Raw genomic sequence first — 17,046 nt, forward strand, 5'->3', positions numbered from 1 at the left:
TTATTAGTAATCTATTTTAAAAATACAAATACATTCCATAATGATACTCCAACCAAATCCCCCAGATGTCCAAGCACCACTTGCAAGTAAAGTGTGTACAGTTCTGTTTCCAGAATAGCCAAATGCCTGGGCACGTGTGCAACCTGGAACAGAGCCCATGGCACAGATTTGATCTGTAGTGTAATCTAGGAGTATTTATTCCAACCTACTTTAATGTTTTAATTGCTTGTTTCAAAAATCAGTCTCTCTCAGTAATGCCTTGACATTGGATAATTTCTTTAAAATAAAATAGTCGTGGAGGAGTTTGACACAAAAGTTTCTTTTAAACCATGATGCACTTTGTTTCTGAGAGGTTCCTTTTCCTTCTCTCAGCATGCCTCTTCAGATGTAGAAAGAATGATCCTGGGTAACAAGTGTGATATGAATGAAAAAAGACAAGTCTCAAAAGAAAAAGGGGAGAAGGTAAGATTTGATGACTTTACCCCATTCAGAAACCTACTTCTCTTAGGATTTTAGCTCCTGGATGTTTGGTGTGTTTTAAGCTTATGAGACATAACAGGTCTCAAATCTGTCACTTCAGAAGCTTACAGGATGCCAGGTTTGGGGGTTTTGTCTTGAAATAGCACTTGATTGTTTTCAGGTTTAAATAAACTTCATGGTACTGTTGTCTTGAAGGCAAGATCCTGCTAAGAATGTTGGCCTTTGCTCTAGCATGAAGTATTTTAGATCTCAACATCAATTTTGTGTGTAGTTTGATCATGTTCTACTCAATTCACCATGGGGGTGAATTACTTACTCTTGTCATGAGTGCTGTTATTAAAGCTTAAGTAATTAGTTGTTCTGCAGAACAAACAGATGAGTAAGAACCCTGTGAAATCTCTCACGTGTGCAGCTGAAGTTGTGTAGTTGGTAGGAGCAGAGCTGAGGGCATGATTGTATGATTATCTGGCCCATAAATCCATATCAGTAAAGGTTCTGCCTTAATGTTCTTTTAGAGCCCAAGTCTTTTTGTGAGAAATCAATCTGGGTTTTGTTTGTTTGTTTGTTTTGACTTTATATGATGGTGTGTGGCCTCTTCTAATATTTTGTCTGATTGTTCAGTAACTTTAATCTTATTGCAAGAGAAAAGCAGTGCTTGGTTTTGTTTTTAAAGCTTGCTGCAGCATCTGTCCTGTTAGGAATCTATGTGAAACATCCCTTTTACAAAGGAACCTCAAAACCACTGAAACACTTTAACCTCTCTTCCAGTTAGCAATTGATTATGGAATCAAATTTTTGGAGACAAGTGCAAAATCCAGCATAAACGTGGAAGAGGTAAGAGATGGGTGTTATGCTCGGTGTTTTTTGAATTCCTGCTGGGGGGGTCTGTTTGGTCATCTGCTGGGCTTTCTGACCTCATCTGGCACCTGAAGTCCCAGCTGTGCTCCTGGGTCACCAAGCTTCTTATATTTAGAGAGCCTCTGTTATAATCCAACTGCTCCTTGTTTTCTGGTAACGTCTGGAATTGGTTTTTAAATGGGTGGTAACACAGTGGTTTACTGTTACTGTAGCAAACAGTTGCTTTAGATGTCTGTGCCTTGCTACTTAAATTTCAAGTCCTTTTAGACAAGGAATAGGTGTAATTTTAGAGCAGTGCTTTGTGCAGGAAATTGGATTCAGGATTCTTTACTTTCAGGATAAAGAGCCTTCAGGTTACTACTAAATACATGCTGTGCAGATGAGACTGAAAATTTGTGTGTTAACCTGGAACACCAGGTCATAAGCTGATGTTAGAGGAGGAAGAAGACTTACAATACTATCTAGAGATTTGTAATTTGTTTCCTGCAAACAAATTCTGTGCTAAAAACAGATGATCCCTATTTATAAGAGCATAAGGAAATGGAATTGGAAGGAAGAGTTGGCTCAAGTCCAGTCTATCTTACTATAAATCACTTGTGTCATCTTGGGGAAAGAGGGGGAGGATCTTAACTGTATGAAGTGTGGACAAAAAATAGTTATATCTGAAGGCAGTGACATTAAGATTTATTCATCCAGTAAGGTAGACTTGTCCTTAAGTGTTGTTCCTGTACCTAATCATTTCAAACCTTTCTGTGGGATACCCTTTGAAAGTCCTCCAAACATGTACTTAACTCTGATCATGCAGCTGACAAATTAACTACAAACTGAAGCCATTGTTACTTTAAAGCAACAGGAGGGCTGTCATTCCAGCCCAGCATGTTTTTTGTGATTGCAGGATGGCTGTTGTTATCCAGGATAGTTAGAAGGGACAGATTTGCATGGTGCTGCAGCTGGAGCAGTGTTTGACCCCGTTTCAGTGTCCCTGTGGTTCCCACAGCAGGCACTGGAAGTGTGACCATGAGCAGCAATACCAGTGGGGGTGGATAGTTGAGTCTCCTGATAAAAAGTACCCATCTTCTGCTTGAGTTCCTCTGGAGGGTCGACTTGGCTTTTCATGGCACACCTGCAGTTTCATTTGAGCTCCTGCAGGTCATTAAATGCACAGCAGTGGTTTGTGTTTACTCCAAATGATTTGGCTGCCTGAATATTTTTTTAAATTGTCACATGAATAGTGAAAAAAGCATTAAAAAATGTAGCTGGTGTAGGCATTTGGCAATCACTGATGATTTAGTCTACTTTCCACCAAATGCTTCATTTTTGGGAAATTATGCAATTGTGATGTTCTCGAGGTCAGAAATGAATTTATTTATTTATTTACTGTGAGTTATTTGCATTAAATGAGTGTCTCTCTTTGGATATGTTCTGAACACAATGAAAGGGGAGGTGATTACACTCTTTACATTCTGGAACTGTCCTTGGTTTGTGAAAGTCTCCAGATACTCTTATGTCTTGCTTTTCCCTGCTTCTGGAGAACTGTAGAATTACTCTGCTACAGCAGTTATTTTGCTCCTTCGTGGTTTGAAATCGGGGATGCTGAGAGTCGTTATTTATGGGGGGTTTTGTTGTTTTGAGGTTTTTTTAAATAACGGTGTATTGGAAGCTTAAATAGCCTTAGAGACAGCCCAGGAGCAAAGGTTTTGGAGGACAGACACCAGCTGACCTTACTGAGAATTCCCAGGCACCCATCCTCAAACCTCTCTGTGTTTCTAGTTGTGATGCACAGTTAAGCTGGAGGGGAATAGAGTGTTAGTATGTGCAGCCTTCTCTTCAGCTGATTTTTCTTTCCCCCTCCAGAGGTATGCAAAGGGAAAGTCTGTTCAATTGCTTCAAAGATTGGTAGAATTGAGTCTCATAATAGAAAGTTTTTTCTTCTCAAGCATGTTTATTGAGGTTTTAAGTTTGCAGATATTGTACAGAGAGTGTCTTGCAGCTCAAAGTGCCATTAGTGGCCTGCAGAACACTGTACTGTTCATATGTCTGGCTGTTCCAAATCTATCATGTCTTTAATGTATCTTGGGACTAACTCTTGTTTGTTTTTTCTTTATCTCCACTCCTCACCAGGCGTTTTTCACACTTGCACGGGACATTATGACAAAGCTCAACAGAAAAATGGTTTGTATTTCCAATTAGCATACAAACTACATCCAGTGAGAGCACAGCTCTAATAGTTGGCTGAATAGCAGCCCTGCCAAAATCTCCTGGGGATTACAGCAGTTGCTAGATCAAATCTGAGCAACCAGTGATTTCTCACACTTTATTACACCTCAGTGCAGAACTGGTCCTTGTTTTGCATGAGCATTAAGGTCGGGCAGCCTGGAACTGATGTGTTCTTCTGAAATGGAGTAGTGGGATCCCTGCTTTATTACATAGTCTCTTCTGCAGCTAATACTTGAGCTCTGGATTGTTAGGGAAATGTTATTTTTACAATAGACAGTTTTATCCAGTGAGTAACAGAGTCTGTGTGACTGAGGAGCTCAAGTTGCAACAGCCCTTTGCTCTGGTTATTGCCTTGCAAGGGCGGGAAGTGGAGAGGGAAACATAGGAAAGCTGGACATATTGTTTTCTACATTTTGTGATGTTGGTGTTCTTTTCTCTTTCAGAATGACAACAGTTCATCGGGGGCAGGTGGGCCAGTAAAAATAACAGAAAATCGATCTAAGAAGAGCAGCTTCTTTCGATGCACGCTACTTTGATGAACTTCTAATGATAGACTGCAGCACACTTAGAACCTTTTCTGCTTCTTTGAAAGCACAGGGTCACAAAGCCTCAGAAATAATACCACCAAGCTGCTGCTGAGAGCTCCATTGAACGTAGACTGCGATACACAAAATACCAAGTGGATTTTGCTCACTAAGCCTATTGACCTGTCAGGCTTTCTTTCTCAGATATGGAAGCTATGAAGTGGAGACACAAATGCAAGAGTTAACCTGTTTTCCTTTTTTACTTTCTGTTTTATTGCCTGTTGCAAAAGCTGCTATGTTTCTTTTAACTTTGCACATCCATATTGGCCTCTTACTGCCTGTTACAGCACAATCTTACATTTGTATTTGCACAGTTTGACTTGTAAATTCTTAACAGATTTGTGCAGGGTTTTCTTTCTGTTTTTAAACAAATTTATTTTCAAGCAGAAGAGCCAGGGGAAAAATTGTCTCACTTCCATTATCTCTATGCTGTATACTTGTGGCCATGCAGTATGGATGTTGTCGCTCTAGTGATGAGAATTACTGTAAAAATTGGCATTTAGCAATTTCTATGGATTTTGTTCTCTTAGATGCACAAATCTGTTCATGCAGAAGCTGTGGCTTCTATTCTGAATGTAGTATGTTGCTTTTCTCTCTTCACTAGACTTAGCAAAGTTGTGTTCTGAATTGCCAGTCACTGTCTGATTCACAGATGCACCTTTCAGTTATTTGAATAAACACAGTGTCTTTCCTCACTTAACTTCCCTTTGTTAGCTCGAACTGCACCTTTTTGTGTTTCTGATGAGGAATTACACTCTGGAGTTGAGATCAGCCTCACAAATTGGCCTCATCGCTATCACTTAAGTGGCTTGTGGAAGCTGAATGCATGAGTAACCTCTTTTGGATTCACTTGTTCAGAAATGACTGCTTCTAAAGGTGACTTCCATTTCTACTGTAACTCTGAGTAGTTTGTTAACGTCTGTAATGACCCACCCTTGGCAACAGAGGTGTCCCAAACCAGCTTCCCGGGCGGTGTCTGAAGCGTGCCCAGCTTTGTGCCCAGCTTTGGCCCCGGGGAAGCCGTGGCATTAGGGCTATAACTACTCCTGGTTCTGCAGTTAATGCTGAATGTGTGTCTGGTCTGCTCGAGCAGTTATTTTTTCATCACTGGTACAGTGACCTAGACTGTTAGAAGCAGAGGTGAAACATAGTTGCCTTTTTTACTCAACTGAGCATTGTATAACCTAGTCTTTGTTCTACTACTTTTTTTATTGTCTTCTGGAAAAATTTCCTCGATGAGCAATTAAAACAGGTGCTTTAGTTCTGTTGGTGTGCCAAACGTGGACCATTGTAAGCTTTAAGTACAAGTTTGTGTCCAGCCTGGTTGCTGTTGGGGGATAGGTGTGTTCTGTCACTGTCAAAGTCAGCGTCTGCTTTTGCTTCACTTCTTGGCTGGAGTTGTAAACAGTGAGTTGGTCTTTCCACAGATAACCACTTCATTTTGTTGTGTCAGGTACTGGATTTGTCATCTCTGGGTCTGTCCTGAATATTCTGGAAGGGAACAGGCCAGTGGTATTAGATTTAAAGCATTTGATTTGAAAAGGTTTAACGTTAGTAGTAGCTGGTTCCATGAAGCTCTGAGTGGTTATTGACCTGTCCCCACGTGTAGTTTGCTAGAAGTAGTTATTGGAACTAGGTGGTGGATCTCATAAACTGCTGTTGCTGCACTAGAACAGAGAAACCTTCATGGCAACAAGGTTTAGTGGAAAAGCAAAGCAACCCTAACTGCTCTGTTGTCTACCCTTGATGTTTTTCTTGGACAGGCTAAAGCAGTTATGTTTTCTGTATGGTTAAAAAAGTGCTTCTATACAGAAAGTGTTGTGACACCAATTATGAATGTTGTTTATTTTCAGTAATTTACCTCTGACTTATTTGGTGTCGTAATACTTTGATTTTTATCTCAGGGGTTGTCTGCAAACCAAAACTGACATGTTCTGTGTTTGGCACTGTTTACAGAATGCTTTGTGTTGTTTTTTCCTGTCTTGGCTGTGTGGTTAAATGTCTATTCAATTATTAGTCTCCATGAACTTCCCTTTGAAAGAGCCTGTAAGTAGTAGAGTCTATGAAGTGCTTCTTGAAGCAGCAGCGAATTGGGGTATCTGCTCTGTATGGGGGAGGGTGGGAGGGAGAAAAAAACTTGCTATTTTCTTACATTTAGCTGTGCTAAACTGTACATAAATGTGAGGTAAGACCATAGGAAATTCACTTTATGCATGAGAAAGTACTGCAGTAAATATTTCACTTTGCTTATTGTTCATGTACAGTTCATCTTTTTCTATTTGTAGAAGAATTTAATGCAATTTTGTTGTCATCTGCTGAAACTGAAGAATTCTAATTTCATGTGGTCTTATGGATAAGGTAAAACGCAGCTTTCTTTCTTTGTGTTTTTGCCCCCACCCCACTTCTCCAGCAGTATTAAATGGCTGAGTGGCTGCACTTTATCAGTGTGCTGACTGTGGGTCAGTGTAGACCTTCCTGTGTCCAGTGTGCCCTGCCAGGCGTGGGGAAACGTGCTGTCCCCTGGCAGGGGGGCAGCTCTCTTGGACTGGGAGATTTTAGCTGTGTTTGCCTTTGGAAAGCGGGGGCTGATGATGAGATGTTCTGCCTGGGCATCAGATGCTGGGTATTACAGGCTTTTCTAAGATCACCATGATTGTTCTGTGCAGTCTCTGTTGCTACTTTGCTCCAGACTATATAATCTTAAGTTTTGAAGGACTCTTAACTATACCTCAGTCAACTAGTCAGTACTCTAATGCCCATTAGAATGAAAGTCATATAATTATTACTCATTAAGCAGCAAATGTATTTCTGTTTTGTTGCAGAAATTGCCATTAACCTTTCAGGAAAGCAGACATTGTTTGGTGGATTTCAGTAAAACAAAAATGCTGCTTGTGCTTTGCAGTTTTAGGAAATCTTTCCCTCAGCCCCATGTCTGTGCACTGTATCTTTGACCAACATTTTTCTAAATGGTTTTAAAAAAAAGCCAAATGCAAAACAAACTGGTCTCAGTGCTTTGCAATTTTAGCTTTTGGTCTGTGCTCAGCAAAACATGCACAAGAGGTTTTTGTTGAGTGTATATAGAATATTTTATGTACTTATTGTCTGGGAGTTCTATTATTGCTAAAGCTTAAACCACTCATGAAACTTAATGCCGCTCACTTTTCTGTTTGGGGGACAGTCTTAAAAGTGCTGAGTGACCTTTCAGACCTGGAGTTCTTTTTCCAGAAAGTATTTCCCATTGTAAAAGTACCTTTCCCATACTGGTCTGCTGAAGTCAAGTGAATTTCGTGGATCATTCTCACGAGTGAATAAAGGAGTCTTGAATGTACATATCACATTAAACTATTGTGAATGCATAACGATTTGAAAGTACATGAATAATATGTAAAATGCCTAAATGTGTTATTTGTGAAAATGCATCTGTTATTTGGTTATCTGTTAATGTAATGGAATTTTTGCAATGTTAAACTTGTTAAGGATTGGTCTGTAGGTGATAATAGGTCTTTTTTCTCCTCCATTCACTGACCTGCTTATACCATTCTCATTCTTATAAATAAAAAACGTATTTCTTTCTTCCAAAAAAGCAGGATTTACACTGATTTTTCTTGTTCCTGGTGAATTTAACTATTTTAGTGCATTCCTATGGCCTTACGGACATTTTTGCAAATAAAACTTCAATTACTGTTATTTTAATGCTATATAGCCACTAAATTGAGAATAAAAAGTATAGTCCTTGAGAAAATGCTTAATTTTGAAATAGAAGTGTTCTACTGTGTGTTTTTAAGCACATTTTACCTCTGATATAAAGGTGTAATGTGAAAAGCTCCTGCAGATAAAAGTGAACTTGTCATGTGGTTAACTTGTAAACCTAACCATTAATTGTGTATTGATGTATATAGACAAAAAAACCCAAACCCATCCCCTTAAAAAAAAACCTTCATAGTCCAATAGTTTTATTATTTCATGTGAACTTTTTTACAACGTGTGTCTCAAATAAAAGTTACGTAATGAAAAGCACTTGGAGCATTTTGTATGAAATATTCCACGTAGTTTTTGTCCAGTTGGCATCTCCACTCCACTTTTGATACCTTTGTTGTGGAAAGGTGTCCAGCTGAGCTGCATCTGTAAAGCTTGGCCCAACTAGTGATAAACCACAAGGGGGTTTGTATGGCTTTGCTTTTTCCTGAACTTGACTGTTCTTTAGAGTTGTCCTGAAAACTCCTTTATTCCTGTAGTGATTGCTTAAATCTATTATTTTGGTGACCTTCAGTTTCATAAGCAACCATTTTTCCAGACATTTAGTGTCACGAAATACCCTTTAAAAGTCACTTCTGAGCAGTGACCACAAAGGTAACATGAGACACAATCTCCAGTTTGATTAAGAATTATCTACTGAACTAGGCTGTTACCATTTTCTTTTCTGATGTTGCTTTAAATCAGCACTGTGTGAGGGGTGACTGTGAAGTACCCCGAGGCACAAGTATCGTGAATCAATACAGCAAATATTGTTTGTCCAGCTTCCCTCAGTACTGAATATTGAGGGATTTGACAAATGTTTGTTAGCTGTTAGTAAAATTACTGTGGTTTGGCAGTAGCTAGAATTGGTACAAAAATCAGCAAACCTAAGGAAGGAATGATTGTGTCTGCCCAAGGCAAAAGCAGAGTAGTATCTGAGACATCCAAGTGGGCACCCTGAGGAATGAGTGGGAAACACGTGGGTGACAAGGAGTTTTTAAAATGTGTTCTTCCTACACATTCCTTTAATAAGCTGTATTTAGCTAAAAAGATGTGTTTTCTCTTTACCCTAAGCAACAGAAAGCTGGAGTTACATTCTTGTTACAGCTTACTATTCCTTGGTTTTGGTTGGGTTGGTGGTTGTTTTCAGACTGCTTCAGGCAGACAAGTTTGCCGTGTTAGGACCAGTTGTTTAAACATTATCTTGCTTGATCTGAACTGGGTTCAGATGCTCAGCAGTCCTTAGGTTCTCACAGTCGTTAGTGACATTTTAAGTACATTTGCATTCTGCCTTTGTTAAAAGGAAATAGCAGGCATACTTACCCTACATAAAAATGGTGATTTATTACAGTTCTTGGGTCTATTTTTGGTTGCAGACTAGCAATTATGATACAAATACTGCACACTTGTGGATTAGAGGCAAGTTGTTGGTACACATGTTGAATGTATCCAGCTTTAAATGGCCTGCTGCATAAATTACTCTTTTGCCAGCTTGGCTCTTTAGAGTTCTTGAATTATACCAAAGTCATCAATACAAGATTTCAAAATACTTTTTCTTTAGAAAGATTCTAATCTTCAAGAGATACAGAAGTACAGCTTTTATCTTGTACGAGGCTATTCTTGCCATCTGGAGGTTTAAAGAAAGGGCATGGCATGGAATGCAAATCATACTGAAAAGTTATAGCACTTTTGGATGTGTTGTAGATGCTTCAAAAATTTTTTACTGTCTTGGGCAGACACATCAGCAGTAAGCTGCTGAACAAATGCTCCACAAACTTCTGTGAGCATATATTCAGTACATATTGTTAATTCAATTTGTGAAATAAAGTTGAAAGTTTAGAGCAGGATATGAACATTTTCCCCATCTGAGGAATTAACAGGTTTAATGAATTGTGGAAAATGTGTGTAGCTTAAACTCTGCTACTGAATACATTGTACTGCCTTCAAAGTGACCAAGAACTCTGTAAACGTTCACTAATTTCACCCTACTTAGTCTTAAATACCTTCCTTGAGTAGATGACTGAGATGACTTGCTGCAGTGTGACTTTTTCTGCTTGTGCCACCACTGCAAAGGCGTGTCCCTGGCACAGCCCTGACCGTGTCCCAGGGCCTTGGGGTGGGCACTGGGGACTCAGATGGATGGACTTGTTTCAAAACGGGGTTTGATTTTTCAGTGGCACGCTACCCTCGTGCTCCCTGACCTTTCTGCCTTGGTGTAACCCCTCTGCAGAGCAGCACAAAGAGGTGATGCTGCTGTGACACACCTTGGCCAGAAGCCGGTGAGATTGAGGGCTGCCGTGCCGGCACTTCTCAGTTGCATCCTTATTTCCAGACATACTTTGTATGCAGTGTGTTCATCTCCAAAGAAAAGTTGAATGTTTAAATTTTTTTTCATGTTGATCCTTATTATACTTCTTTTTTTCCTCTCTCCAGGCACCATAGGAACTAACTAGCTGTGGTATGTGTTCTAGATGAAGGACAGAACTTCTCCAGGAAGGCTGAACAAGTTCTGTCCAAACGCTGCTTCTGAGCTTCCTCACCCAAAACGCAATGACTCTGTAAACCTCACATTTATGCGCTGAACCAATAAAACACAGGGGGAAAAGGCAACACGTGTCTTAAATACTGTTTGTGTGTAGCTTTCCTGAACAGCCCTGGTAAGTGTACTTGAAATTAGGGACCGCTGGGGCTACTCCGTCTGTCTGAGGGGAGGAACAAACCCTGGAGCCCTTTATCTGCTCTGTGTCCGTGCTGAGAGATCTCAGCCCTCGGGGGGGGATCAGCGAGATCGCTCAGCCCTCCTTGGGGGGAATCAGTGAGATCCCTCTGCCCTCCTTGGGGGGAATCAGTGAGATCCCTCTGCCCTCCTTGGGGGGAATCAGTGAGATCCCTCTGCCCTCCTTGGGGGGAATCAGCGAGAAGCCTCAGCCATCCCGGGGGGATTAGCGAGACCCCTCAGCCCTCCCGCGCCCTCCTCGCACCCCGGCGACAGCCGCACACCCGGGGCAGGGAAGCCCCGCAAAGGCGGCCGTGCTGAGGGCGCTCCGGCCGCGCCTCCCTGAGATGGCGCCCGCAGCTCCCGCCCCGGCCCCTCCTCAGACGCTCCTGCGGGGCCACCCCGCGGGTCCCCCCCGGCCCCGGCGAGGGCTGAGGGGGCTGTGGAACATCTGCCCCGGGAGTTCGGCCCGGGCTCCCCTCAGCGATCCTCGATGGCCATGGATGTGCCCAGCGCCGTGTCCCGCGGTCACCCTGGGGCGGTGCTGGGGGCGGCAGCGCGGGCTGTGCTGTGAGGGCTGTGCTTGGGGGAAAACACAGGGATTTTCATGTGGAAAACACAGGGGTTTTCATGTGGCGGTCACTGAGGTTCGGGCACTCCCGGGGCGTCCCCGAGGGAGCTCCCAGTGCTGGGGCACAGGGCAGGGCAGGCCGGAGCGCTCCCGGCGCTGAGGGGGAGCTCGGTCTGTGCCCTGCGGGGTGACCGGGGTGTCCCACCGGGGTGTCCCACGGGTATTCCCAAGAACCTGTATAAAACCTTAGAAAACAGACGTAACCAGAGGTCCTTTTAGAAGCTGGCCCTGCTTTTCTGTGTTTTCTTACACGCTGGTAGTCCTTCCTCTTCCACTTGTAATGTAGTTTGCATAAATGGGCAGGGTTATTTAACTGGCTTTTAACCACCCCGTCCACATCAGAGGTGAAATTGCTAGTTTAAATTTCTCCTGAAATTAAAAACCAGTTTCTTGCCATGGGAAATGCTCTCTTCTTTAGCACGTGCTTCTTTTGTGGTATTTGCTGTGTAAATCTCTAACCAATTTATTTGCCTTGTGGAGACAGTAGGAATTTCAAATGTGAGTGGAAAATGCAATATGAGTAACAGTTTTTTGGGGTTTTCCCCTCCCCTCCTTGATTCAAGGGCTTTCATCTGGCTGCTCTCCCTGCTTTCCTCCTCTCTGTGGTTTGTCGCTGTGCAGATTGGTGGGAGCCACTGAGCATCAGTGTGGAAAAATGTGCTCATCTTTGGAGTGGTGTTTTCTGTGCTGCCCCAGGAGCTGTTCTGGTTTGCCTACAACAGGTTTGGAAGTAAGTCATATAGTATTTCTTATTCGCTGGAGATTGCTGAAGTGTGGAATCATATTGGACAAACAGCTAACACTATTTGATATCAGCAGTTCTCCTGTGGCAGCATAACTTCTCAAGAGTTAGTTTCAATAACAGAAAATAAAATAATTGGAGTCTTAAAGCAAATAATGAAACTTATGAACTTCAATTTTAAAATTTGTTTCTATGATGCAAATTGGAGGTCAAAGACAACTAATAGTGTTAACTCTAAAAGTTAACCTTTGAACTTTCTTCCATAGGAAGGGCCACCTTTTGGAAAGGAAGAGAATTTAAAACAAACTTTATAATTAATTTATCAAGTTTTCCTATGAAATTTCCTGCTTTTTTTTTTTTTTTGAGACATACAGTGTCCTGAATCTTAAATATTAGTGAAGTCCCTTATTATTAGGCTTTAAGTAGAAGAAATGATCTTTTACCCTTTTAATTGTAGGGAGCAGTTTAGTTTATCTCTCTTTAATTGTGTAACTCAGTGAGTTGAATATTTGTGTTTCAAAAGTTTAGTGCAACCAATTGAAGACAAATTACAGCTACTTCTACATTGGCATATTTGTTCATGTTTTCTCTTTGGATTACTTGCATGCCTTTTTCTTCAGGGTATCCATGGAAAATTTTAGAATGGGAAGATACATGTCTTTTCTTTGTTTTACTGATTTTTATTAGCAGAAGTATTTGCTGTTTCACTCCCATGACCGTATCTGTAGCTGAGATTGGAAAAGTCATCATTTCAAATGGGAGTTTGTGGACTTGCACTGCACTTTATCTGTGATTGCTGGAACAAATGATAATTTTTATTAATTATATCCCTTGTATTTGCAAGTGAAGTTTTTAAAAAAACCACATTTTGAAAATTGTACAGGTTTGTGTAAAAAGTTAAAGTGTTCTCAAAAGACTGGTTACAGGAGTCCCATTTCTACTGTGTCAGCTGAAAACCTTTCTTGCAGGAAGAAATTTCAGCTTGGGCTGAAATCAGTTTTGAAAGAGGAAGGGCAGTCTGTTCAAATACGTCTTTCTGTGCTCTGCTGAAGCTAAACCAGGTATCTGTGTGGTGAAGTCATTCATAGAAAGAGAGAGACAATTTGATCTGGGCCAGCTGCATTTGTTCAAGTTAGTAGATGCAATTGTTTGACCCAGTGCCTGTCCTAGAAACATCCAGAAAGGATTTTATCCGTATGTTCTTGGAATCTGGTCCACACCTGTGGGAGCTGGGAGCAGCTTGCTCTTCTGGGATTCTCCTGATGAGGTTTTTTCCTTGTCCCTGCTGAGGGTTGCAGCAGCACAGAGCAATGCCAGCTCTCCTGGCTGCTGCTGTTCTTGGGGGCTTGTGACCCTGCTACAATGAGCAGTTCACCTTATTTATCTTGGATTGATTAGGAATGGGTACTATTTCTGCCCTGCCATGGAGCTATAAATAAGTGAGGAGCCAGCAAAGCTCCAGATCACTGTCACGGTGTTCACAAAGTGTTTTCAGTCTCTCAGCATGTAAAGAAATACAATTCTCTGATGATGTAATGTCAACATGTCCCACTTTTTAGGGTGAGACACCCTTAAAATGTAGAGTGGTGGGGTTTCCTAGAGACCTAGCTCTTCTAGCAAAGCAAGAAACTGTTCTTTGTATTTATTAAATACACACAGAAAGCAAAGAACGAAAGAGGAAACTGGTGAAAAACGTCTGCACAACTTCCTTTACTCTTTCCCTTTTTGTGTAGCAATTCTGAAAGGAAAAGCCCTCCTCGACAGTCCTGCAGAGGGCACATGACTTCGTGTTGAGAGAAGGATTACTAAGGGGTTTTTTCAATATATTCCCTTAAGAAAATCACAAAGGAAAAAATATAAAACATAGCAAACGTTACTTTTGTCTGTATTTTTCTAGTGGGTGAATTCCTAGAGGATTTTATAAAACATATGCAATCTGTCCAGAAGCAGCTAAAGTTCAGTGCTGTAAAAACAGCTTAGAAATGGCCTGTGCTGGCAGATTTCAGGCAATCTGCTGGAAAAGTGAATCAGGGAACTTGCAGGATCATGGTGCCTGTACAAATACGATGTGTGATTATTAATTGGAGGAGATGCTGCCTTGATTTTATCACTGGAGAATGAGGTGCATCCGAAGTGACTCAATTTTTATTCATAAATTTTGACAGCTGTGTGTGTTATCATTAACTCCTTAATAAGCCATTGTTGCCATTCCTTAAAAACGTTTAGCTTTCCTGGGAAGACATTTGGGCCAGTGGAATGGGACTATTATATTCATATTGCATGTGCCTCCAGAAATATTTTAATTTACCAAAGACAATAGGTAAATGGTTTGGTACAAAAATAATCCCTGAGCACAACACTTGACTTTCAAGTCCTTGTTCCATAGTAAGTGTTCCAGCATTCATGTTTATTTTTACATTTCCTTTTGCTATTGTTTCCAAACTTCACTCTATAGTGTTGGGAGGAAGTTAAAAGAAGTGACAACTTTCCTGACTTGGCTTTCTCACGTGTAAGTCACTAGATGGTGCCATTTCACTTCTGTGGAATCGGAAAACTGTCTTACATATTATTTTGGTAACAATTATTAGCTATGTTTTTAAAATAAAACAATTGGACTTAGGAGTCCTTTTTTTGAAACTATCACTTTTTTTTTTTCCTGAGACTGTGCAATATAGATGTTTTGATCAAATAAAACCAATGTGCAAATATTTAAAGTTCTGTTCTTTTAAATTGTCACCAACTTTTAGTTTTACATTCATTTAATGTTTTACTGACATGACAATGGGACCTGACTTGATACAAACACGTATTTTAAACACAGAATTGTTGGTGAGTACCTGCAGCTGATGTGAATGATGAGGCACACATTCCTTCAGCTGAGGCAGAGTGCTTCCCATGCACTGGCAGTTGCTCTGCATTTCTGTGTGCTCAGAACTGAAGAGAGTCAACAGTGGCTCCTTTGTGTCCTGGGATCCCACAGAAGCTCCGTGCAGTTCCAGGTAACCTGTGAAAAGTTGTTCTTGGAACTGTTGTTTCCTGATTTCACATGGAAGAGCTGCAGAATCAGATGTATTGTCCCAGCTGGGGTTCTGATTAAGAGTTAGGTACAAGTGATGGGCATTATTTCCAAGTTTAACCACTTCATTTGCTGTTTAGCTGCTCAGAAATAGGCTTCCAAAAGCATTTTTTGCAAAATGGCTTTGACACTTTTTTTGTGAGAATGGCAAAGTAGAACTTAACGTTCACTGGAATGTTTATAATTAATAAAATTACTCATTTTGAGAGATCTCAGGATTGGGTTTGACTTGCTGGCCATCAGACTTTTCTCAGTGAGAAATGATGTTCTAATTAAAATACAGGGAATTTGAAGTCTCTCTGTGAACATTTCCTGTTGAATATGCAGCCAAAACTGAAATAAGGTGCCAGACTTTACTTTTCTGTAATATTCCTGATTATGTGACATTTTTGGAGTGTAGAATATATAAATATTGCCTTTTTTTAAGGACGTGTGTGGGAGGTTAAGCTCCACTCTGTGTTTTCTAGTGATGAAGGAAAATGTCTTCTTTTAAGTAGAACAAAAAAACAAGGAAAATAAGATAAAGTGAAAGTGTTAATAAGATTTAAATATTCCTTGCAAAGTAATAATAAAGTAATAAAAATTCCTTTTGAATTTTTATGTCCAAGCTGTATTGGTGTTTAAAAATGCCCACAACACAATGAAGTCATAAGCTGATTTTTTAAAATGTGCTCATTGTGTAAGAATAACTATTTACAGTTTTCTTGTAGAATTTCAGCAGTTCTGATTACTTGCAGATAATAAAAAAGCAGTGGTTGGTGGTGGTGCTGATTTTCTGAGCCACTTGATGGCATCAAGTCCTGTGAGTTCACCAGTTTTGTTTCCTTAAGGTCTTGACAGTAGAGGAAGTGAAAAATGGGGCAGATTATAAAGCCCCTCCACATTTAGAGCAACTGATGCCTTCTTGCATTTAGGGGAGGGGAAAAAAAATCAATATTTATTTACTTTATAACTTGGCTTTTGTCAGGCAGCAGTTTGAAATGCACAGTTCAAACCTCCCCACGGGTACCACACATCTGGGCATCTTAACTGTTCACTTAGAGCTTTCTGCAACAGGAAGACAAATGATTCAATATTAAATTTATATGCTGAATTAAGGGTAACAGGTTTAAAATGGAGGACTAGGCCTTAAACTTAGATGAGAATTAGTGTATTGATCTTGCTGTAGAATTAATGAAATAACATTTTACTTCAACACATTAAGCTTTGCCATAGCAAAACTACTCCCTTTTCTTTCCACCATTTTAGCTGAAGTCAAGAAGACTTTTTTTTGTCCCCCAACACTTCTATTTTTAATATGCTTTGTTAGAAGTTAAAATTTGCTTTTGATGGGCAATAACTTTTAGGTGTATATATTAAAAGAATCCTTTGGGGTTTGTTGTTGTACATCAGAAATTATATGTGTGGAACTTTTTGTGGCTCGGGGCTCCCTCGGCAAGTTTGGAAACACATTTAGTTGTCCAAGGTGTGCTGTAACCCTACACTGCTCACAGTGGAGAAAATGCAAAAATAAGGTATTTATCATGATGCCACTGCACACACCTTTTAGCAGAGCAGCCTTAGGAAGGGATGGAAGGAGAGCTGTACACCCCTTGTGCCATCTAACTCCTTCACTGGTTTAAGTTATTTATTCTTCATTTCTGCTCTTGGAGGCTCAGAAATGGGTCATTCCATTTAAAAAGAAGTGAATTGAGATCTTTGTAACTTGGTTTATTATGGTAACTACATCTGTCTTTCTGATCATGCCTGATTTTTTCCAGACATCTCAAATATTGTGCATGTAAGAATGACACAAGGAATCTCCTGGAAACTATTAAAAAATGTGGTATTTCAATAGGATTATTAAATGACAGTAACTACAGAGCCCAGAAAACACATGGGTTTGGATTCTTTCAGCTGAGGGACCACTGGCAGTGCCAACTGGTAACACAATATTAAAGAAAAATAACACTTCTCCTGTGTTTGCATTTTCCAAGGCAGCACGGATTTCATAGGAGGACTCCACGC

The 17,046-nt window shown here is 40.5% G+C and overlaps 1 protein-coding gene and 1 long non-coding RNA gene across 12 annotated transcripts in view; both read left to right on the plus strand.

Annotated features, from left to right (window-relative positions):
• The window catches only part of RAB8B (RAB8B, member RAS oncogene family), a 28,893-nt gene extending 18,409 nt beyond the window's left edge, over positions 1 to 10,484 (plus strand). Inside the window, exons 5-10 of one of the 5 annotated variants that reach the window (XM_064668382.1) lie at positions 373 to 462; positions 1,249 to 1,314; positions 3,460 to 3,510; positions 3,999 to 4,023; positions 6,425 to 6,497; positions 10,308 to 10,484. In XM_064668382.1, the coding sequence (XP_064524452.1) occupies positions 373 to 462; positions 1,249 to 1,314; positions 3,460 to 3,510; positions 3,999 to 4,023; positions 6,425 to 6,474 (282 nt within the window). In that variant the 3' untranslated portion in view covers positions 6,475 to 6,497; positions 10,308 to 10,484. Of the gene's footprint in view, positions 1 to 372; positions 463 to 1,248; positions 1,315 to 3,459; positions 3,511 to 3,998; positions 8,157 to 10,307 lie in introns of those variants that run through there. The other 4 variants (XR_010433668.1, XM_064668383.1, XM_064668381.1 and 1 more) reach the window with 4 other exon arrangements.
• A 723-nt stretch (positions 10,485 to 11,207) lies between these two features.
• LOC135420679 (uncharacterized) overlaps positions 11,208 to 17,046 on the plus strand; it is a 42,930-nt gene continuing 37,091 nt past the window's right edge. For 4 of the 7 annotated variants that reach the window (XR_010433669.1, XR_010433670.1, XR_010433674.1 and 1 more), the window contains exons 1-3: positions 11,208 to 11,951; positions 14,785 to 14,962; positions 15,739 to 15,841. This is a non-coding gene — a long non-coding RNA (uncharacterized LOC135420679). Of the gene's footprint in view, positions 11,952 to 14,784; positions 14,963 to 15,738; positions 15,842 to 15,873; positions 16,963 to 17,046 lie in introns of those variants that run through there. The other 3 variants (XR_010433671.1, XR_010433672.1, XR_010433673.1) reach the window with 3 other exon arrangements.

This window comes from Pseudopipra pipra, chromosome 12 (assembly GCF_036250125.1).
Source record: "Pseudopipra pipra isolate bDixPip1 chromosome 12, bDixPip1.hap1, whole genome shotgun sequence".
NCBI classification, from domain to species: Eukaryota; Metazoa; Chordata; class Aves; order Passeriformes; family Pipridae; genus Pseudopipra; species Pseudopipra pipra.